The sequence below is a fragment of the Cynocephalus volans genome, chromosome 2 (genome assembly GCF_027409185.1).
Source record: "Cynocephalus volans isolate mCynVol1 chromosome 2, mCynVol1.pri, whole genome shotgun sequence".
Lineage (NCBI taxonomy): Eukaryota > Metazoa > Chordata > Mammalia > Dermoptera > Cynocephalidae > Cynocephalus > Cynocephalus volans.
Window position 1 is genome coordinate 89,564,473 of NC_084461.1, and position 24,936 is coordinate 89,589,408.

At 35.2% G+C, this 24,936-nt stretch overlaps 1 protein-coding gene across 13 annotated transcripts in view; it reads left to right on the forward strand.

Moving 5' to 3' along the window:
- Positions 1-24,936, forward strand: part of PAM (peptidylglycine alpha-amidating monooxygenase) — a 282,338-nt gene that overhangs the window by 234,147 nt on the left and 23,255 nt on the right. For 8 of the 13 annotated variants that reach the window (XM_063087956.1, XM_063087955.1, XM_063087961.1 and 5 more), the window contains 4 exons: positions 299-622; positions 11,046-11,175; positions 21,806-21,922; positions 23,935-24,007. In XM_063087956.1, the coding sequence (XP_062944026.1) occupies positions 299-622; positions 11,046-11,175; positions 21,806-21,922; positions 23,935-24,007 (644 nt within the window). The remainder of the gene's footprint in view (positions 1-298; positions 623-11,045; positions 11,176-21,805; positions 21,923-23,934; positions 24,008-24,936) is intronic. The other 5 variants (XM_063087964.1, XM_063087966.1, XM_063087965.1 and 2 more) reach the window with 1 other exon arrangement.

Here is a 24,936-nt window from a genome sequence, read left to right on the forward strand (position 1 = left end):
TCACACATGCCTTATTTTGTTTCTATTAATACATCAGTAGAAGTTATACAGTTATGTGTGAGCTCCTGAAATAACAGAAAGAATAGGTTGTATATAAAATGAAATGTGAAGGTATATTATTCTTTCACTGTTCTGGGAATACTTTTTTTTTTTTCTCCTGTACTTGAAAGCCTGAGAGCAACCTTCATTCTCACTTATTATGAGGAATCAGGAGATGATATTTTCAAGACACTGAATTTTATAAATATTGTAATCTTATCAACCCTCCACCCCCTTCTCTCTTCTCTTTTTTCTGCAGGTGATTTCTATTCACTACTTTCCAAGCTGCTAGGAGAAAGGGAAGATGTTGTTCATGTGCACAAATATAATCCTACAGAAAAGGCAGAATCAGAGTCAGACCTGATAGCTGAGATTGCAAATGTAGTCCAAAAAAAGGATCTTGGTCAGTTTGATGCCAGAGAGGGTGCAGAACATGAGGAGAGGGGCAATGCTATTCTTGTCAGAGACAGAATTCACAAATTTCACAGACTAGAATCTACTTTGAGGCCAGCAGAGAGCAGAGTTTTCTCATTACAGCAGCCCCTACCTGGTGAAGGCACCTGGGAACCAGAACACACAGGAGGTGCGTTTAGGGTTTCTTTTAAGTAATAAAGTGTGAAATGATGCAATCCACATTAGCAAAATCTGAAGGGAATAAAAATTAATGTGTGAAAAAACTCATCAGTGAAAAGGATTTATCATTAGAAAAATTGTTACTCAGATTTGGATTATCAGATATCACCTTTGTTTGAGGGGTTTTTTTCTTTTTGCTTTGGTCCAATACTACATAAATTCAGTATCTGTTCAACTGGTGAGCCCCAGAAACTTTTTAGTTTTTAGAACCATTTTTTTAGACCAAAAAATGTGGATTATTATGGGAAGGGTGGCAAATGAAATTCAGGGTAACAAATTCTTACCAAATCAACATTTTCCATTTTGCTCAGTGGAAAGAAATTGAAAATTCCAAACCTGATATGTAAAGTCCCAGTGTGTGAAATGCTTATCCACTATCTTCTTTTAAGGTAATTAAATTCCTCTCAAAGGAATCTTATTCTTTCAACATTCTCATCCGATTGACTTGTATAATGTAATCATTTTTATGACTTTGATTTCTTAAGTTCCATTATCAATTACTATCTTAATTGGCAGGTTGAGTATTTATTTCTGAAGGGACCTCCAGTAAGTCAATAGCTATCAGATTTATCTTTATTTCTAACCAGGATTGGCTGCCATAATTAGAGGGCAATACCTTATTCCCTTCAGGTTTCTGTACCAGCAAGCTATGGATGCCTCATCTTTGTGTATAATTTTGTTGTGGCCTCTGTGATATTGATTGTGTTTCATGTTACTTGCTAATGTGGAAAGCCAGCTTATACAGCATGTGGAGATAATCTCCAAAAAAGTAACAGATATGCATGCATGGCAGCTTGTCCGTGCATGGGCTGCAATGGCTCAGGCTGCCAGCTTGATGTTTTCAAATTCAGCTTTGCGGAAGGCCATAAATTATTTAACACCCAGCTGATTTTTATTTATTATTGAAAAAAATTAGCATGCAGCACCTTTTGCTCACACAGAAGTTTCCAGCATTGTCCACTGGGACTGGCCTAATGATTTCTACGAGATATTAACTAGAACCCGGATTTTTAACTCTTCATATTGAAACAGGATCAGCACTGATCTAACTCACTCTAAATTTATCTAATAAAACTGTGTTTCTCAAGATATGGTCTCTGTACCCCCTTGCCTCAGAATCACCTAGGGTACCTAAGAAAAATCTACTGTTGATTCCTATCAAAGAACTACTGTATTGGTATCTCCAAGTATGGTGCCTAGAAATCTGCAGTTTATCATGCCCTTATCCATTTCATAAACATGCAGGAGTGTCTGTCTGAATGTCTATAGCAAGGACAATGACTAATACAAACAATGTGGAAATATAAAAGGCAAAAGGGCTTCGTTGGTAAGAATACAATTCTGTTCAAATATGAAATGTGAGAATTGCAGCATGCTTTATGCCATGATTTGTCTTTGTTACTCTTGCATTTGAAATGATATCATTGTCATTTATAGTCATAAGCGTCAATGTAAAAATCAGAGTTTGACTTAAAGCATTGTATTCCTGAAGCCTACTTAGTTTTTAAAAAAATATCTGAAATACATTTCCTTGCCAAATATTTTCCTACATTCCAGGATGGTCAAAAGGCAGTGCTCAGGGAAAAGTGTTTCTCCAGGATCTGGTTTAGAAAGTTTCCTTTTATCTTATATATGTGGGTGAATGTTAGTAAAGTGAACAAAGCAATGAGTTGTAGAAACATATAGCATAAATCCTAATTATAGAAAGGAAATGTATATATATATATATCTCCTTTCTGAAATGATTTAATATCATTTCAATTAAGTCTAATTCCAAAATTTTAAAAAATTAAATGAAAAATAGCAAAACTCATATTTAGTTAAGTTATTTCTAAAAGACTTTTTCTTAATTCTCTTTCACTGTTTACTTTAATACAATGTAATATCTAGCTTTAATTGACGCTGTTTCATTCCCTTGGGAAAGCCAGAGGAAACCCTATCCTCAGGAAGGTTCCCTTTTGCAAAAATGAAAGTAGGAAGTTATTAGCATATAATGCACTAATAAAATATAGCAGTAGTCTAATTCATGTATATCCCTTAGGATATGAGCAAAGAGGATGAATTTGATGTATAATCTTCCATTGTTTCTCTCATACCTTATGTTTACTCCAGGCAAAGTTGACAGCGGGCCCTAATGATCTGGAGGAATTAACTGTCTCCTTATGTGCCTTATTTGCTACAAGGAATTGTATTAGCTGCAATGAAGAAAGTAACTTTTTATATGAGATTATTACTGAAACAACAATGTAAAGCTATTGTGTTTCTTAATATTTAAGATTTCCCCAGAGCTCATACTCATTGCTGATATCTTTGTCCTGTTATTAATTTTCAAATGAAGAAACTGAAGCTAAGAGAAGTTAACCAATTTGAATGAGGTCATAGAAACTTGGACTTTATGACTTCCCATGTGCACCTTCTAGTTCCTTAATGCAGTTGTGCTCAAAGAGGGACTGACTTACTTGCCCAGGTCAGATATACTTCCCCGGAGCTCTGGACACCCCCTCCTGCTTAGAAGCTAGAGGCTTCCACTAAGAGCCCTGTTCTGATGTCCCGAATTCTTGGCACCAGTACAACCCAACACAGTGATGTTTTCAGCCTTAGTACTTAAGATTTCATTGACCAGTCCACATGCTGGTGATATCACATATCACATATGGTGATAGATCCCATCCAGCTGAGTTGAGGGTTCAAAGGTGAAATTAATGGATCAGCTCATAAATTTGGATTTTCCTCTGTGTGGTAGGCACTGGAATACCTGGGGGTTTCAAAAACAATACTGTTTTATGGACTTTTAGTCTGGCCATGATTCCACTTGGTTTCCCACCCTGGCATCTGCCTTTACACTTGGGTTCTCCACCTCATTATGAGTTGTATATCAGTGGGCACCAAGCTGTAAAAGCATAGTAGAATAACATCTTCAGCTTTGCATAGCTGAGAAAGTTCTTAAGATGGTTAAGTACTGTGTCTTCATCGTCTCTAAGAATACAAATATTTACAAACAGCATCTTTTTTTAGGTTTTTGTCTTCATGACTTTTGGTGAGATTCAGTCTTTCTGAAATCTCTGCTCTCAACAGTTGTAAAACCAGCGTTAGCAACAGAGAAATTTTCTGGGCAAGTTCAGCAAGACTAGACCAGAGGCTTTCAAGCTATTGTTTGAAAGGGATGCCTCAGGTAGGAAGTAGTAGTCACAGCCGCCCCGCTATACACACACAGACACACACACGCACATACATATACACAGTACAGCTTTCCTCAGAGCAATTCTGCATTTGGCCAAAATAAAATTTGGATACTACTCCATGATGGCGGTTGAATGTCGAAGACTCCAGGCTTTAGTGCCTGACTGCCTTTGAATTCTAGGCATTTATTTTATGGTCTCTAGGCAAGTTTTTTTTAAAAAAAATTCCCTGGGCTTCAGTTTTCTCATATATAAAATGAGGATGATGACAGTACAATCCTCATAGGGTTGAAGTGAAGGTCAAATGAGATTATACATAGAAAGTGCTTTGAGCTGTATCTGGCACACAGAAAGCACTTAATGTTAGGTTACATTAACAATAATTATGATTATAACTATTACCATTTATGTAATTTGGATTGAGATTTCAAAAAATTAAATACCACAGTATAAATATTGATTTCTTTGAAGCAGCAGTTATGAGAGAGAGAATTTTATTGCAGTGTGTAGGAAAGCTGCAAAATTTGGCACTCTAATTTGATAAGTTGAGAAAGTGACTTGGCAGTGTTCTATCATAAATGGGAGTTTGTGGCTCTTCAAATCTCTGATCACTTACATTGATCTACCTTGATGCTTGCATATGATATATGATGTACAATGTGAAAATATTCATCTTGGCAAACTGAGAAGCAAATGCACTCCTTTTTACACTTAACATAATTTAGTTTCTATCATTAGTAGTTTAATATCTATAGCGAGACAGCACTAATAGAGTAGAAACAAAATCTTAGGCATCATTATTCTAGTTGCCTTTTGGAAACTAGACTCATTAAACAATAAATAAAAAACTACAGATAGATATTCTAGTTGGAAAATTTAATTGGATTACTATATTCTAGCATATGGAAGCCTGATTCAGCATATACTGCAAATCTCTGTATGTCAGAAAATATATCTGCATTTGTGTGACACTTCTGATCAGATAAGAGGACTCAGAGAGTCTTTGATTATTCTTATGATACATTTAATTTTTCCTTCCTTTTTATGGACAACTTTAACTTAATTTCAGAGTCCATTCTTTTTTTTTCACCCTTAGAAGCCAATTTAATGACTCCGTTTAAAAAATAATTCTTCCAAATCCCCGTTAATTATCACACACATTATCTTCCACTAGAGAAAACTTACAGAAAATAAAATGAAATCTGAAAGTGGTGATGTTAGGAAATGATCACACAGGAGCAGAGATGTATGCTCAAGAATGATCACCGTAGCATTGTTTAAAATCGGAAAAGAAAAAAAAATCTAAATATCCAGGACCAATGGAATGTTAAATTATGGTATGAAAGGAAAAACATTTTTTTGTTAAACTCAGAGGAGAGAAAAACCAAATAGTGGAACCAGTGAGGGAACTTTTGGAAAAGGTAGTGCAGTGAAGTCCAAAATTATTTTTGTTCAAGCACTGACTTGCTACCTTCTACAGCAATAGGGTGGTAGAGGGGTGTAGTGGTCGTGCAGAGAAGCCATCTTTATGCCGAAGTAAAATGATCTCAGTGATCAAATGCTTTTTCAACAGATACATGCTAGAAGCATTTCAGGAATATTTGCAAAGTGTAGAAAGTCTGAGCAAAAACTGCTGTGAAACAATGAAACAAAGTGTGTACTTTCTCCAGGAAAGGGCATTGTGCAGTAGCCACCACCTTTGTCCCTTCAGAGTCCATTCTTATAACATCTTTCAGTCCTATGCTTACATGTATGTTCAAATCTTACAGAATTCCCAGTTTAAAATAAAGCATTCCATTGGCTGAATTTTTATCTCTGAAGTGGAGGAGAATAAGAAAAACAAACATGTGCATAGCATTTACTTTGAGCAAGCCTGTGTATTTTACATGCATTAACGCATTTAACCCAACCAACAACTCTATTTATAAACCCATTTTAGAGAGAAAGAAAGTGAGACAGAAATCTTAAGTCATGTGCATAAAGGGCCACAGCTAAAGGAACCAAGATGCAAAGCCAGACAGACTTGCCCTCGAGTCTTGGTTATTCTGCGTCTCACAAAAAAAATAAAATAACTAGACAGACAGATAGATGAATTTTTTTTCCAGTCCTCCACTCATTTCAGTCTATGATTGTAATAATTATACATGTAGTTTACCTTTGGTCATGCTTTCTCAATCAGTATCCTGACAGTTTGGCAAAGATGAAAATCTCATTTGTAATTAAAGAAACTTTTAAAAGACGAGAAATTCTGCTAATGCTTTTGAGCTCCTAGAAATATCTTAACTCTCTTCTTCACTTCACTCCCATTAAATGAAACAGTATAATTCTTGTTTTCTTTCTGACTTTGGTGTAAATATTTCTCCTGTAGTTTTAGTTAATTATAGTTATTGCTGGCACTTCTGATGAGTAGCACTCCCTGACCAAAGTAAGGCATCTTTCCCTCACTAGATGAAAATTTGCAAGTGTAGTAAAAGCAACCACCAAATTTTGTTTTTGTTGAAGTCTTCTAGTGATTTTATCAGGGTCCTTTTCCTTAAGGTTAAATGTAAAGAACTTTACTATCCTGAAGTTAAGTAATAGCTCTGGGTTAGAAATTATATTTTTTCTCAACTTTATCTAGCTCTGTTAGTCATTAGGTAACACATTTAAATGAATGCCCTTTTAAATGCTTATTAATGATTTCATATGAAAGCAGCATTGATCACTAACGTTAATCTCTTTCTGGGAAAGGTGTAATTCATTAATCCTTTTAGTGATTTATTTATGCAATTTTAATAGTAATGTTTAATTTTTTCTAAAAGTAGTAACGTTTTTGAAGTATGTGATATGAGTCTGTACATTTACCTTTATAATGAATGCAAAGATTCTTCATAGAATAATAAAATGTGTTTATTATAAAAAGTGTTATATGTCACTTGGAAAAATACCATTTTAGAAACTCAGGTGGGTTTTTTTTCACTTTTTTTTTATCATTTTTTAGAAATCACAATGAATTTATATCAAAGCTACTAGGATCAATTGCTGGTGTATAATTACCTATTTCTCTAAAAGTATTGTTTCCTCTAATGTATTCTCAAATTAAAATTTTTAAAGATAAGCAATCAAGCTTGAAATAATTCTGTCATTTGCCATCTGAATTTAGAGCAGCTGACACTTGGAGTTGGGAAAGGCTTGCCCGAGGTCATGTATAAGAAATTTGTGTTTAATTTTCAGGTTAAAACTGTAAGTCTACCGCATCAACTACTCGTGTATTTAATCATTTAATAAGAAGAATCTGAACTAGAATTTTTAACTTCTCTATGGTCGAAAATGTTAAATTTAAAGTAGAACCCAAATATATTTTATTACACAATTTTTAAATAAGGATTTTAAATTTTCTTTAATTGGGGATTAGAAAATAATCATCCTTGATATAGGGGCCTAAAGTCTCACTCAAAGTTAAAGTTACTTTCCTGTTAAATGAGAAAATGACCTGGGATGATTCCAGTACCATTCTAACATATTCCATGATAACTGTGTCATGACAAGCAGAAGTAGGAAGAACAATCAGTACTAATTCCCCCTACATGTACCACTAGTCCTAAATGACTGCCTTGATTCTCGATCATTTAATCTTAAAGGAAAAACTGCTTAATAATGAAAAAGATGGTGACACTGGAAGCAGAAACACTAATTAACTGAGCAAATATGATATTAGGGAGAAGAGAACATGAACCCAGTTTTCCTTTAACTATTCTAGAATTTCTGATTAACATAGAGACCCAGATCCTTAAAATTTTGAAGTCTTTGCTAGGTAGTCTTAATCAATGTGCAAAGATATTTTTAATAAAATTTAAAATAATTTTTCCAAACATTCAATACTAAAAGAGCCAGGTTGCTCATGTTGTTAGACCTCATATGTTTTTTACACATTACCTTTAGTGTTTTGAAAATTTGCCAGAAGTATATATTTTAATATAAATAGGTTTTAGATATTCACTGCTTTCCCTTCTTGAAAATTTCCAACCAAAGAGGATTCATATGTGTGCCAAACAAATGTTTTTATAATTGGTGCAGATAGGCTCAAAACAACCTATGTGTCAGTACTTTTTGCAGACTTTCAATCACCTACCGATCTAAGGGCATATGATAGCTGGGATCATTCATAGCCAGATTAAAGTTCTTTAGAGACTATCTCCAGTATTTTATGAGATTCATATTGACCCCAGTACAATGCACTGTTTTTGAACATTGCATATTTTATATCAGAGTTAGTATCTCTGCACCTTCATGAACACATAGCTCCCAGTACCTGTTGGTGCACCACTGAATAGAAAGTTTCCAGGAGCCATGATATGTGGTTATTGTCTTTAATAAGAGTAATTAGTCAATTAGCATTTTTATTGAGTATCCTCACAGTGCTTTCAGCACTCTGCAAGAGATAAAAAGGTAGTATAAATGAATTATAAGATTAGAAGGGAGTTTAAATGGTATTTGACAACATAAACAAGTAGAGACTAGAGCATAGAGTTTAGTTTAGTGCATTGATTAGGCCATGCAGTGGCCCAGGTCCTGTATGAAACTTGGTGACAAAACAGTGAATAAGTCATGATCTCTGCCCTCAAGGGATTCTGTCTAGTTGTGGCAGTTCTGGGCTCTGAGAATCTGATGAAAGTAATTACATATCTACATTGTCATGAGCTTTGAGATTCCCTTGGAGCTCATCCAGAAGATTCAGGAGCTGGGGCATGAGTACAGAATGATGACAACTAAATGGATAAGCCTTAACCAAGATGAGAATAAACGAAGTATAACCTGAGATTCAAGCAACTTTAAAATAATTTAAAACATTTTCTTTGGGGAATGATTTATCCATCTGTTCATCTATCTAGACATGTTTAATCATAATGCTTATACCCTATTCCCAGAGTCCACTTTCAGAAACACAGTTTTAATCGTGTCACCCATGCTTAAAAAACTTCAGTGGCTCCCAATTGCCTATAGCAGCAATTTGCGACCTTTTCTCCTCTTTCGACAAGCAAGTGGGATAGATGATGAATGCCATTCATCTGAGCAGCTCCATTTACATCCACTGCTATGCCCAGGATTATTTGCAAATTCAGGCATGCCAGCTGTAACTCTGCCCACCTTCTCTCCAACTCAGGAAGGCACGTCATGGTACACATGAGGGAGAGTAACATTCCCATGTGCTCTAATATATTTCAGAAGTAAATTATTCCCCAACTGTGTGCTTTACTTCTACTAATAAAGTACTTGCAGCATGCCTCAAAATTAATCATAGTATAGGTCAAGACACCACAGCTAAAAACCACATTCTTATTGGTAAATCCAAACTCCTTTCTATGGTATACAATACAATTCATTTGCCAATCTGAGTCTAAACCGGAGCTCAGGGTTGGTTAAGCCTGTACCCATGCCCCCCACCCCCGCCTGACATACACAAGTATCCTTTCCAGATTACATAAAGATCCTGAAACACATTCTGCAATTATAAGCATCTTTGTTTTTGTTCTTTCTGGCCAAAATATCCTCTGCCCACTTCTACACTCAGTGAATCCCACCCTCTTACCTTTAAGTGCAAATAAGTGTTTGCTCCTCTGAGAGACTTTCTGAGTAGACCTTAACCACACACTTATCGCAGCCCAAGCCTGAGGAAGGGTTATGGTCCCTCTCCTGTGTTCCTGCACTACTTTATGTCATATGTATCTGGTTCCTGTTTTTTTCTCATTTTATGCTACTGTATCCCTATCCTATTACATCCCTATTATGTTCTTTTATTCATCAAGGCCAAAAACCATGTTTTACTTCTTTGTGTTTCCAGAATCTAGCATAGTGTCTTACATAGAAGTACACTTAGGGAATATTTGTCAGAGTGATTCACCAAAGGTTGTAGGCAGAACTGATCTAGGTATCCTATTAATTGTACTATGTTTTGTTAATTTTTATTAAAGGGAAGAATATTAAATGTACAAAGGTCGAAATATATTGAGTGAAAAGGTACTTTTGTATAATGGAGAGAATTATTTTAAAGTGCTTATTATCACGCTAGCATGCTCTCAAATTTTTAGGAACTGATTGTACAAGTCCTGAGCTTTCTATTCTTCCCCCAGACTTTAATTCCTATCTTTGAGGGCTTCACTGCATGTTGCCAAATCCCCCAGAGGGTGGGAGGGAGAAATGAGACTCAAATCGCTGCTGTTTTTACTTCTCTGCATCTCTGTTGAAGCATTTGAGAGGGAAAGAAATACACTGATACAGTAGCTTTCATGGTTATATTCATAACTATATATCCTCAATTTTTATAGATATTCATACACACATCATTCCTCTTTATTCATGAGCATGTCTATAAAAGAGATTAACATAAATGAACCCAGGTATTCTCTGAGGATAAATGTATTCTGATCAGGAATGAGAATAATTTGGAAATCATTCAGTGACAGAGTTCCTGTCTTTTCCTTCTCTCATGTTAGGAAACAATGAAATGCCTATATAAACAGTGGAAGAGAGTATCCCATTTTTATAGGAACACTGAAGTTAGGAGGAATGAGATTGGTATGTTATATAGTTCCTTGTACAAGGGATAATCAATTAATGGTTTATTATGGAGACTGTTGTATTTGATCATCCAGAATTTACTCAAGAGTAGATAGACAGACAGATGAGAGAAAGGGAGAGAGATGCATGGACTAACAAGCTTACTGCCCATTCTTGTTATTTATTTACAACATTTAAAAACTTTGTATTAAAATTATGCCATCCATGTTGTCACGTGGGGTGTCCTCAAAAAGTTTATGGGAAGATTTATATGATCTTTTAATTCCATTTTTTCTGTAATCACTTAGGAGTGCCTTTGTATTTTCCAAAGATATTAATTTGGTATAAGAATCTTGTCAAGAAGAAGGCAATTTCAAATTTGTTCTTTAATGACATAAGGGTTAGCTGGTTTGTTAGGCATCTTATCAGAAGGAAAAGAAAGCAGTCTGGTTCAAGTTCACAGTCACAGATTTTATTCATAGCTCAGGAGGCCCCTTGGCATGTGCATGTGGTATATTTTATGTAGAGCACGGCTTTTTTTTTTTTTTTCTTTGCATCTAGTGGCATTGTCGCATGAGCTTCTTAAAACCATTATGAATCTTCATGAAACTATACTAGCTTTCCTTTTTACACCAAATGTATGAATTTATCTTTTAGATTTCCATGTAGAAGAGGCACTGGATTGGCCTGGAGTATACTTGTTACCAGGCCAAGTTTCTGGGGTGGCTCTGGACCCTAAGAATAACTTGGTGATTTTCCACAGAGGTGACCATGTTTGGGATGGAAAGTAAGTAATATTTTTTCCTTCTAGCAGTAAATGGAAATAAAAAAGGTATATATCATTTTTCATTAAACTAAGAATTATGGTGAGAGAACTATTTAAAGGTTCTTTTTGAACTCGATTTTTATGAACAAAACATTTGCTCTTTTAATGTATACGTGGCAGAAAGGAAGTTTGTGCATTTTAAAACAAAGTAGTTTAAAGAACTAGTTTACGGAAAGAAAGCGGTAACAATCTGATACCACCTAATTACCACTTTGCTTTCTCCTCCGTGAAGCTATCTTCACTTCCCAAGGGAAATAATATTAAAGGCAGTTCAGTCAGTACATTGCTGAAAGATTTCAAGACTTCAAAGAATATGAGAATGTGATGTTGATTGGGGGGGAGGGGAGAAAAGGAGGAATTGATAGAGGGACTCGAAAATCAACCACATTGTATATGGATAAATTAAAGTAAAAAATAAATACATATTAAAAAATAAATAAATGGTTTTTGCATAAAATTTTTTTAAAAATTTAAATAAAGAATGTGATCATGATAAGTGATCAACTAAGACAGGTTACTAGTTGACTATAACAGAGCACTTTGTTATTTTCATATCCTGGGTGCAGAACTATTCTGAGTCCATTGGACTCTCCCTTTCTATCAGACCACTTCATGGCCATGATAACAGTTAACCTCTGGACATTGTGCTTGGAGCAGTTTGGCCTCCACTTGTGTGAAAGTAGTACCTTGGCGTTTGAATATAGATTAATTTTATTGCTCAAATTTGCTCTTTTCATGGGCATCAAAGACTTAAGAATAACATGACGACAGTCCAATACCTCTGCTTCTCCTCTGGGTTTCCCTTTCCAACCTTTCATTCTATCTTCTGCTACCTTCTGAGAGGGAGTTTTGGTAAAAATGTCCAACATTTATTGTTTCCTGTGGGCCTGTCACTGTTCTAAATGTTGACATAAATTGCCTCACCTTGTAAATTACCTTAAGCAGTATTACCATCATCATTCACATTTTACAGATGAAGAAACTAAGAGAAACGCATTTTGCCCAGAGTCTCACAGTTAGCAGTGGCAAAGACAGGCTTCAGTTCCTTTCCACCTAACTCTGGAGTTGGCCCACTTAACCACTTTGCAGTACTGCTTTTAATAGAATTGTTAGCAATTCACATGACTGTATTTTTAAAAGTTTGCTCCAGAATTTAGTAGGTTATTTTATTTCTCCTGAGCAATGAATATCTGTTTACTCATTTCTTTTATTACAAATTACACATGAAGGTAAATTTTAGAACATCTTATCAGTTGATTCTAATGAATCTTTTCTTTCTAATGAATCCTTTCACATGTACAACTATAGGATCTCATTTGGAAAATTGAGAGTCTACATATATATTCACATGTTTTAACTCCATTTTCAGAGATGTCAATTAAACTTATGTTAAACCCACTCTGTCACGTATCCACCTGTGTAGTTTTCTTTGTGCAGTGGAGATGGAATTCAGTCAACATTTCAAAATAGATCGGTAGTTTTGTTATTGCTTAATTGTCCTTTCCAGTTGTCACACTTGAAAATAGAATCGGAGAAAAACATCACCTCAGAGTTCAAAGCAAACAGTCAAACTCAACATTCACATTCATACATCTCTGTTACATCGTCTTAGTAATTATTGAACTTCTAATGGTATTTTAACAAGTGCTTTTAAAAGCAAACTATTACTATTCATTGTAGCATGTTCTTCATTTTAAAGAATATTGCTACGTTTTCTGCATGGATTTCTAGTCACATTTTACCAGATGAGAAAATTACAGCATCATTTTCTCCCATTGATACTGTTTCAGCTGGCTAAAGCTAAATTGGACAAAGTCCAGTTATCCATTTTAATATGATATTCATTCCAAGTACACAGCAGAGGCTGCAATAGTTTAATAGAAAAAGAGATCAGTAAAGACCAGCTGGAGGTAGGACACAACATAGGGCTATGAAGCAAGAGCCACATAAGAGCATTTTCTTTATATGGCAGTCCTAGCTGAAAAGCTGCTTTTGTCCTGGCATATACCTTGCATCTAGACAACCAGTATCTTGTGGAAATGGATTCCAGTTGCATTGCCAAAGCCTGGTGTGTTTACCGTGATAAACAGCATCAACAAAAGGGTGCTGTTGGAAATGCAAGACTTCTTCAGAGCAGACAATTGATTTTACTCATTAAATCTCTGTTTCTTCTTCCTCCTTCATCTTTATTCTTCAGATGTAAGAATATTTGTTATTTCTCTTGCCTTCTTCCTTTCTGGTATTGCTTGCAGGCCTCTAGCAGCCTTTGCAATCCATGATTGTGAGGAAATTCTTCTCTGGCACTTGGATCTCTGCTTCCAGCTATTCTTTGCTTTGTTATTTATCAAGATTATTAGAAATAGATTACTCTGTTAGATTTTTTTGGGGGGGTGGGGTGTTTTTGTTTTTGTTTTGGAAAATAGATTCATATTTGCTCAAAGAACAAATTATATTCGGGCTCTGTTCTTTGAATGGCCATGCATGATGATCTTTCCTACACATACAGAAGTCACATTCCATAAATTAGACAAAGTATAGTTTTTCTTTTCCTTTGTTAAAAATCCAAGGATTGTACAAAGAAAAAGACAGCACCCTCTTGCAGAATTTATGATGGGCTGGTAAGAGACAATGGCAATCACATTCTTGTTGCAACCACTACTTGAATAGAGTAGTGAGAAATCCTGTATTAATTTTCCTTGGAATCTTTCCTATTCTGATATTCCACAGGCTCACAAAAGTGTAGGTTCCGTAAGATCAGGGTTTGCTCTAAATCCTGTCAAGCACTGTATGTCCCATAGTTCTTAGGAGATGATTCTTCTTTAAATATCAGACAGTGCTTGGAGTTAATAATAATCCCTAATTAATACTCATACTCAGTACCTTAAGCTCCTTTGATATCACTGCATCAGCTGCCTTTATAAGTATTATTACTCTTCATTCCTACCTGATAACTCTAATCAGCCCTTACTCTTCTGCTTAACCATGCTAAGTAAGCCTGGTAACCAAAATAATAATAATAATAATAGTAAATCATTAATCTCCTGGAAGATGATAGTTACTACCTTTCTCAATTTGATTTTCATTTTTCTCCCTACTTCACTATGGCTACTTTAAGAAGCTTCTTTTAGCTGAGATAGGAAATGCCTGTTGCCAGCAGGATATAATAAACTTTAAAGAGCCTCTCGTCTATCCTGGCGTTAGAGCAGCATGGCAGCTAGAGCTCTTTAAGGTTTAAATGCCTCCCAGCAGGAGCTTGGTAGCTCCTGCCTCAGTAACAGCTGTTCCTGGGTGTCTGTCTTAAAATCACCACCACTGTCAAAGGCTTGCTTCTTGGCCTTTCTTTCCTCTTACCTATTGTTGAGTCGTACTCTGTGGGACTCACATCACATATCCACTTAACTAAACTATGGGTTTTGCCCCTAACTTTTAGGGTGTTAAAAGTTGTATCTCTTATATCGTTTATTATTGATATTATATTATTGGAAGGGATCTTGGCAGTTATATCACTTCACATTCTTTCTGTCACCAATGAAAGAGAAAACTCAATACAGACTAGCCTAGGAAAAGAGAAAATTTATTAGTTTGTATAATCGAAAACTTTGAGTTATGTGGTAGCCTAAAAGAGAACACCAGAATCCTTTCTTCAACATATTTTCTACTGAGCGGCTCCATTTCCAGGCCCTGAATGATGCTGTTCCCCGTTGCAGCTTCAGAATCGCAATATCATGCTAATCTCACAGAAAAGACGGTGTCATCCCTGGTAGGTCAACAGAAACTCATTAAATCGAGTCTTTGTACCATTCCTTGGTGTCACTTAGATTGTGTCTCCTCCATTCTTGAACCACACTCATGTTTGACAGAGGAATGAAATCCACTCTTTGGCTTAGCCTATGTCTTTTATTCTACCTCTAGAACATGGGAGTAGAGTCAGCATCATCTGAAACAAATAGGCTGACAGTGGGGATCAAAATGTTGGGTCAAATAAAGAAAAGTTGAGGTTTCATTAACACAAAGTGGGGCGGTAGACTTTGGCCACCCAAAACAGCAAATGTCCACCAGAGAGCTTTTCTCCGTCCTCCCGCCTAATGCACTCCTCTCTTCTCCAACACCTTCAACAGCCATCCAGTGTTTGAACTTTTTCAATGCCAAGAAATTCCCTAGGTATGCTATCCAAGTACGGGACCCATCTAGATGTTATGATGTTCTTCATTACGGTAAACTCCAATCTGAGTCTTGTAACTCCACCCTTATGACAGAATGATGCAGGATGAATTTACACCCATTTATCCATGTCAATTATTTGCATAGTTGAAGAAGGTCTTATCTTGTGCAGACTAAATATTCCCCACGCCCTCTGCCTGTCTTGATATGGACATGAGTACTTTCATCTGAAGGTGTTTGTTTCTCAGTCCTTTAAAGCGTTTGCTCTAAAAGTGGCCACAATACCTGACATATTATCTAATCAGTGATGCAGTTACTTTCCTTGATGGGTATTCTAGATATCTATTAGTATAAAAGGGTTATATTCACTTTTTTTAGCAGTTACAGCACCATTGTTGCCTTATGTTGAATTTGTATTCTTCTAAAATCTCCAAATATATTTAATAAAATTGTGCTGAAATTTTTACCACGAATTTATACTTATGCAGTGTTTTTAAAATATTGAATTCATGACTTTATTCCAGTTATGTTTTACTTCATTAGATTTAGCATGGTTTCAATTTACAGATACTGTTTCAATCATAATTAACCAGAGAATAACTCTCTCTCTCAGCGTTGCATTAGGTCTGTTTGATAAGCATACCATTCATATCTTTATAAATGTTGTTTATAAAATTTGAGTAGTTGAATGGTTGGTTTTGCAAGATTTGTTCATAGAAAACTCATGTGGCCTCCTGAGACTCTTCTCCCCTCCACACCCAAAGTAGCTCACAGACATATCTTTGTCAGTGCTTTATGGAATTTTGCCATGTTGTTTCAGAAATCTGTTTCCTAACTTGTAGAAAAATCAGTTCAAGAGTTGCCTCACTAGTTTTCTGGAGCCTCAGTTAAGATATCTGCTTGGGGGCTGACCCCGTGGCTCGCTAGGGAGAGTGTGGCACTGGGAGCGCAGTGGTGCTCCCACTGCGGGCTCGGATCCTATATAGGGGTGGCCGGTATGCTCACTGGCTGAGCGCGGTGCGGACGACACCAAGCCAAGGGTTGCGATCCCCTTACCAGTCACAAAAAAAAAAAAAAAAAAAAAAAAGATATCTGCTTGGAGTTCTGCTCCCTCATCTGCAGTTTCTTTCATGCTTTAGGATTTCATTGGGCCTGGAGAACAGAGCTCAAAGTGACTGAGGGTTCCCTAGCACTTTCATATCTGAGAGAAAGCTGTAAAGAGTTCTACAAAAAGAATGTTTCAATATTCTAGCCTTCTCTCTCATATTGCCATTTCCCCACTTTACTTGAGCCATTTTCTTCCAGTTTTATGCTTTTTTCTCTAATTCTTCTTCATTATGTGATTATTCTCCCATCTCTTCTACACATACACATTGAATCTGACAACTGGCGGAGAGATTCTGGAGAATTTTGGAGATTTTTTTCTCCGGTTTGGTGAGGTGAGTGCTAATAAAGGAAAACCACATTGATTTGTTTTGAAAACAAGAGACCTGGATTTGAATCTTGATTACCATTTCCTAAATTTGAGACCTACATCAAGACATTTGAACTCCCTGACTCTCGGTTCGCTGGTCTAAAAAATGAAGGCTTTAGTAACTGCCTCATACTGTTGAGTAGCAAAAGGCACTTTGTTTAGCGACCTGAGCCCATTGGCCTTACTGACTGGACAGAATCCAGAGCCTAGGTGCCTAGTTCTTTGTTTTTTTCATCACTATTTGCAGTGTCTCTAGTTCTTGGCCCATCAGAGCACTAAACAGTCATATTGGTTTCTTTATCCACCCACTTCTTTTCCTCCACACAGTGATTTTTTTGCAATGTGTATATAGTCAGAAGTAAGTGTTTTTTAACATAATAGTAAAGTATATTTTATTTAGAGTCTCGGGCCTCTGTATGATATGTCTTAACTGTCCTAACACTGAGGATACATTTCCACTTATTTTCTCACTTGAAAACCTGTGGTTCCTTCTTTAGCTTCTTAATTTATATAATTACAACATTATATTTTGCTTCTTTCTTTGGTTGCTGTTATTTATTTTGCATTCCCTTAATTGTGATTGATGGCACAGAAGCTTTTTTTCTCCTTACTCTAGCTCTTTGTGTGTGTGTGAATATAGCAAGGCATTTCTTCTCAGCCTTATCTAAACTGTTTGATTAGCTGCTAATGTGCAAAATCATTAATAGTAGATTCAAACTGCTAAAATAAAGAACCAATAAATTCCAGCCCATAGGCCACAGTTCAGCCTTTTCAGCTGAGTGCTTTTTCAGAGAAGCAAACAAAAATCATCAGTGCTCCAGGCACTGTGTGAAATGTGCAGGGTGTTATTATACCCTGTGAAAAGTTAAATGTGGTTGAAATAAAGACCTCTCTGCAGCATGTAATGCCGGGTAGCTGCTTCAGAACACTAAATAAGAAGTTTGCTATAGCAACGGTGTTCCAGCTCTATAATCCTACATCCCTTTGTGAACTGTTCAAGGGTTACCTTTCTTTAAATTACAAGAATGTTTATAAACTACTTTATTTGGTAGGTTGTGTGTGTGTGTGTGTGTGTGTGTGTGTGAGTGTGTGTGTGTGTGTGTGTACATTTAAGAAAAAACATCAATTTCTTTTATTATTTGCCCTATGTAATACCAAGGTCCAGCTGTTAGTTCCATGAGGCTCCAACTGTCCCAAGTGAAAGGATTAGTACCAGTCAACCAACCAATTCAGTGACTTAATATCTCTTGATGCTGCCAGTTTAAATATATAGACATCTGTTAAAGAGCATCACATAGATTTTAAATGAAGTGGTCAGGCCTATTGCGTTGTGGTTAATACCTTTAATGCTATATTATTCCTAAGAATTCTAGATTTTTCTTGTTATTTATGTTACTAAATTAATATACTTAAATGGTGTTAACATAGAGTGTCTTATATTTGAATTTTGCTTTTTAAGTTTTGTTTCCTTTGTGTTATTTTTTTCTTTGTAAGGTGGCAGTTAAAGGAACAGATTGTCTAATCAGTGAATTCAATAATTCACCTAATAGCTCAGATCCTTAATGGATCCAGGTGAAGTGTAGTAATAATATATATAATAATCATAAAACTGTGAAAAAGTGGCTAGTCATAAGCAATGCATAAAATGCCCTTTGTACATAAAGATGACATGAGTGTAATTTGTTGTAGCAAATGAAACCTTAAAAAAAAACCCCAAATTAGTTATTATTAGTTGTCACATGGCAATAAGACACTGGGACATATATCTTGATAAGTTGAGAGAGCTGATTTTTTTCTCTGGATCCAAATTTTGATTTTAAAAATCTGATTTATTTATCATTTAGTTTAGTCTTTAGTTTTGTTACTTATTTTTCTTTCAGTTCCGCCATTTGCCATTTCACAATTTACCAAAAAGTAAATGAAAAAATGTGGATGATACCTGTGAATCAGCTACAGTATTTTCTCTTGACCTGACTGGCACAAGGGCTGTGGGTCTGTGTTATTTATCTTCCTTCCTTAACACAACTTGTTTTTGTGGAAGCCAAGCCCAACATTTCAGGTCTCTGACCCTGAGCTTACATAGCTGTCATTGAATAATTTAAGCCACAGTTTACATTTTGAAATACAGTATTTGAGTGTCTTGAGAAATAAGTTGGAGCTATAAGAAATGCATTAAGTTGCAGAAGTTCAATGTGTACTCCTAGGAGGAAAAGTCTCGTTTTTACTTTGTCTCCGTCAATAAGGTATAGGAATATTTTTTCCTAAAACACTATGATCAGAGATTTAGGACTGATGGTGAATATTTAAGTGAGTGACAAGACAGAACGAAGGGGCAGTTATCTTACAGGAATTACTGCAACCCAGTCTTGGGGAAACTATGAGCAAGTAGGTATATCAGGCTTCTTGTATGGTTTGTCATTCTGCAGAGAAGAGGAGATGTGGACTTAGATGTCCTAAGGTCTGATATAGTCCAGTTTCATGAGGATATACCATAGGCAATTGGACTGCCACCATTAATTATTAATGGATAGAACTTGGTAAGAATTATGAGGACTTGATAACTTTCCATATTTCTAAATCCTAGGTGGGGATGGAATGGAAAAGTGATGTACCAGTATATTCCATGCCCAAGCAAATAAACTGTAAGAATGAATGAAAATTTTAGGAAATAAGAAAGGGAAAGGGAAATCTCAATATGATGGATTTTTATCAATATCTATATCCTAGTCATGATATTGTATATAGTTTTGCAAAGTGCTACCACTGAGGTAAGGTGCGTGAAGTTTACACAGAATCTCTCTGTATTATTTCTTACAACTGCGTGTGAATCTACAATTTTCTTAATTAAGATTTCCGTTTCTAAAAGAGGAGAAAAAGTGTTGACTCTTAATAGTCAGGGGGAGCATAATTTTTACATTATCTAAATTGACATTGCGCCTTTACAAAGCACCGAAATGTTTCTGAATAATGAGGAATATAAGACTTAAACCTTTAAAAGGATCATGAATGAAGAGACTTCATCCTATTACACATGAATGTAAAAACTTACAGCATTCTGAGCCTTAGATTTGCTCAACTTAATTATCCAATGTTATAGTCAAATTGAAGAAAAAAATAAAACATCTTTAATGGTTGAATCCAGTACCTTTGTTTTCTAGAGGAATAGTTATGGTGCTTTTAGTAAAGAGATTCATATTGAAAATCGTTTTACAAATAGAGTAATAAACCCTTAGGTGTTTCATAGTAGCAAGAAAGGTGACTTCATGTTTTTCCTTTACTGGTCTCCTATAATTTAATAATACCTTGAATATCCTCACATTGGTTTTTGTCTAGTATAATTTTACACTTTAATTTAATAATGATTCTATGAATATCTTATAAAATCTCTCAGTGATACCACTTCCATTTCATAAATTTATGTACTTTTTTCTAGATACCACTGTGTGGTTTTAACTGCACATAATAACATATGTAAACAGTGTTATTTAAGTTTTAGGTTGACAAAGCTGAATCAATATTTTGTGTTCAATTGAATACATCATTAATAAGAACTACTTCAAGGACTTATTGTTATCTTTCAGGAAAAATATGCCCAAAAGACTGTAACAGTCAAGAAGCTCAGATAATTGTGTGATGTATATTTTTAATGGCAAGAAAATGTAATTTAAAAATTTTTGTTCTCCTATTGGGCTTCTACATAAGTTCCAGAAAAATATCAACCAACTAATCAATGGATGCATGACAGATTTGAGTAGTCTGTCACCTTCCAAAATTGCAAATATATCTCAATAAATATTTTGCGTTATTCAGATTCTTCGTTTGCTAATACAGTTGAACGACAAAATATTAATAATTTTTTCACAGCCTTGTCTGATGCTATAAAGGAAATTCTAATTTACAGAAATATTAATTGATCATCCATTGACTTCCTCTAGCAGAAAAATATAACTCTAGCAGAAAAATATATATATATATTTATACATACTTACATACACATGTACATGGCTCAACTATGTGCTGTTTAGTTCTTTGTTTTTGAAAATATAAGTTGGTCTGTTGATGCTTCATACATTTACTTCTTTACTACCTAAGTTTAGATCAAAAGACTTTATCTTTGTCATTTATCCATATAATTTCCCAAACAGGAATTGAAACAAGTGCAATGTCTGTGATAATTGTCAATTTAAGGAAAGATATTACTAACAATTTAGATAGAAATATATGTTTTAAAAAATATAATAATATATATGAAGGAAGGTGCTTAGTTAAAAAGCAGAAATTGTCCTACTTATTTGTTTTTAAATTATTGCATAGTTGTCCACTTTGTACTTATAGAAAAACTATTATAGGACAGTTTTATATCTCTAAGCATATTTTTGTTTCAAGAATAAATTCTGTTTTGCATTTTTGAAATATTTTTAACATTCTGTTCTGTATCCTTATGTGTTTGCATGTTGTACCTATGGCAAATACAATAACAAACATATTTTTGATCACTGCTCTTCCATTATTATTACCATTACTGAGAAAGTTGAAATGTTATACTTTTGTAATTCGAAAGGAAATATCTACTGAATTATAATATTTTGAAGAGCTTTTTAAAAATTGTAGTTGCATTAACAGTTCGAGATTAGTATCTTTCAAATCCTAATATGTGTGTGAACCAGCCAGCGGGTCTTGTGAAAGTGCAGATTCAGGCCAGGTGGGTCTGAGAGTGAGTTTCCCAGCAACGCCAGTGCTGCTGCACCACCAACCACACTGAGGAGCAGGGTTCTACAGGCTGATGGTATCTATTGTGATCCAAGGGGCTGAAACCTGGAGGACAAAGAGTGAAGTCAGATACACTGAGCTCTTCTTTTGATTCTGTATTTAGAATCTCAAGTGGGTGGTCTGCATTTTTCAAGTTCATTGGAATTTCTGATGGGTTTATTTTTCTGTCTACTGCATTTTGTTTAGCTCTTTTGACAGCAAGTTTATTTATCAGCAAAGAGGACTCGGACCAATTGAAGAAGACACTATTCTTGTTATAGATCCAAATAATGCTGCTGTACTCCAATCCAGTGGAAAAAATCTGTGAGTTAAATGACTTATGCTGTTATTAATGCTACATATATTGGATATAAAGTGTATCACTGGGTCTTAAAAGAGTGTGTTGTACCACCATCTTCCATTTTCTAAATAGGTGGTTCTGAACCTTGACTGAATATTAGAAACACCTGAGATTCATTTGTCTATTGGCCATTTGTATGTCTTCTTTTCAGAAATGTCTATTCAGGTCCTTGCCCATTTCAAAATTACTAAGGGTGAATTCAAATGTTCTCACCATAAAAAATGAAAAGTATTTGAGGTGATGGTTATGCTAATTGCTTGATTTAATCACTGCATTGTATATATATGTATATCTCTAACATCACACTGTACCCCATAACATATACAATTATAATTTGAAAATTCACAATTAAAAAAAATTAGATTCTGATTTAGTCTGGGTTGGGACTAATACTGTTAAAACTCCCCAGGTGATTCTAACATTTAGTCAAGCTTGAGAGAGCCACTGATATACATAGGTAATAAACTGAGTTGCTGGTCAGCTAGAATTTAATTTTAAAAATTTAATTTAAAAAATTCTTCAGCAGAAGAGTTACATAACCAAACTCATCAAGTAATCAACATTAAGAAGGAAGCCTCTCTCTTCCCATCTCAAAGTGAAGACTAAACAAATGTCATCTGTAGCTTTCCTTAGCATTTATATGTAATTTGGCTATGAAAGCTGCTCATTATTTGGTCTTATTTCTAGATGGCATTTAGCAGCCAAAAAAAGCTGGCTGATACTCATGGTCATTGAAAGAAAGGGGCACCTGTTTACAACATCTCCTCAAGCATTGTAACCTGGCAGCTTCAGGAATTATACCCTACTCCATCTGCTTAGGCACAAGGAAGGCCAGCTTCTTTTAAACAGGGGGAGCCACTGTTCTGAATGCAGCTTCTTGTGGAGATGGTAATAATGAGGCTTAGATTTTTTTTTTTTATAGGATTCTCAGATGGTGCATCAGGGGCCAAATTCTAATACCAGCTTCACCACTCTGTGTTTGAACCTGTCTCTTCCATGGTCTACCCATTAATCAGAAGCATCCTCATTCCAAAAGGAATTATGAGGGAAGGCAGAGCAACTGCTGCTAAGTCACCTTGGCCATGAGTGAGGTGTCTGTGTTGAAGGCAGATCATAACCCTGACATTCAGTCACCAAAACAGGAATCTAGTTCAGTTAATTAATCAAGATCGGAGTGTTACAGTCTTGGCTCATGGGGAAAAAAAAAAAATCTGTGGAGCCAACACCACACCAAGGCTAGAAGCTGGCACATACAGCGTGAATTGTCAGATGTCATTTGACCAAAACCACCTTAATATAGAGTGTTGTTAATTCTATCCAAGTTCCGAATGGCTATGGGCTCCTGTCCACATTAGCTTACAATTCTTACCCCATTGTCCAGATTGATTTGCTAAATAAATTAACCTTCTCTAGTGATTGTCCAGCTCCCACTCCACTTTACTTAGATGTTCACAGCCCATGTTTGCTGAAAGTTGTTTTCCTTGGGTTTTACTGCCTTTAGCAGGTGCTCCTAAAGCTTTCGAGTCATATATTTAATATTTAAATTAATACAACACAACATTACCTTGAAGTATATTTTAACTATTTAAATTATGTAAATTCATTTCTATTTCTCTAGACAATTTGTTTCATATGTATTTCTGAGATGTTAATATTTATGATCTTAGAACCTATTTTTAAATTGATTTGTGTTGTTTACTCTAATATGCTATATTTTATAATAAATATTTGTAACTTATTTGTAGGCTTAATTTATAAATTTTGATATGATTAAAAACATAGGTCTCTACTATAACAGGTATTTTTATTTATCAATTCATTTTGGTCTGTTTTATAATAATACAAGTATACCTTTATAAATTTATATTGCCTTTATGTGTCTGTATGTATTACAAAAAAATTCTTCTCATATGTTTTGGGACCAAATAAATAAATTAATAATAAATAAATAAGTAAAATTATTTTTATTTTGCAGGTTTTACTTGCCACATGGCTTGAGTGTAGATAAAGATGGAAATTATTGGGTCACAGATGTGGCTCTCCACCAGGTAAGATTCCATTTGGTGGTAGTCATTTATTTAAAAAAATTAGTTAATTAATTAATTAATTTATTTATTTATTTATTTATTTATATTGTAACATAGTTGATTGCACATATCTGTGGGGTGCAGAGTTGAATATCAATACCTATGTGCAATATGTGATACTCATATCAGGAAAATTAGTACATTCAACATGATGCAGTATAATCGTTTTTTGTGGCCCTTTACCAATTCCTCCCTTACTCCCCATCCACCTCCCCCTTTCCCACCTCTGGTAACCTCAGTTCTCTTAACTCTTTTTGAAAGTTCAATGCATTATTGTGATTGTTGTATCTTTCTCTCATTCTTTTGTTATTTGCTTATTTTTTAGCTGCCATTTATGAGTGAGGACATGCAGTATTCCTCTTTATGTGCCTGGTTTATTTCACTTTACATAATTTTCTCTAAATTCATCCATTGCTGCAAATGGCATAATTTCTTTTTTTTTTTTTTATGGCTGAGTAGTATTCCATTGTGTAAATATACCATATTTTCTTTATCCAGTCATCTGACTATGGACATTTAGGTTGGTTCCAACCCTTGGCTATTTTAAGTAGAGTTCCAATAGACGTGGGAGTGCAGGTATGTCTTCCACATGATAATTTCCATTCCTTTGGGTATATACCCAGCAGTAGGATTGTTGGGATAGTATGGTAATTCTATCTGTAGTTATATTTGAGGAACTTCTATACCATTTCCCATAATGGCTATACCAATTTACAGTCTCACCAACAGTGTAGAAGGGTTCCCATTTCTCTGCATCCTCACCAGCACTTGTTATTCTCTGTCTTTTTTATAATAGCCAGTCTAACTGGGGTGAGATGATATTTCAGTGTGGTTTTGATTTGTATTTCCTTGATGTTGAGTGATGTTGAGCATTTTTTCATGTGTCTGTT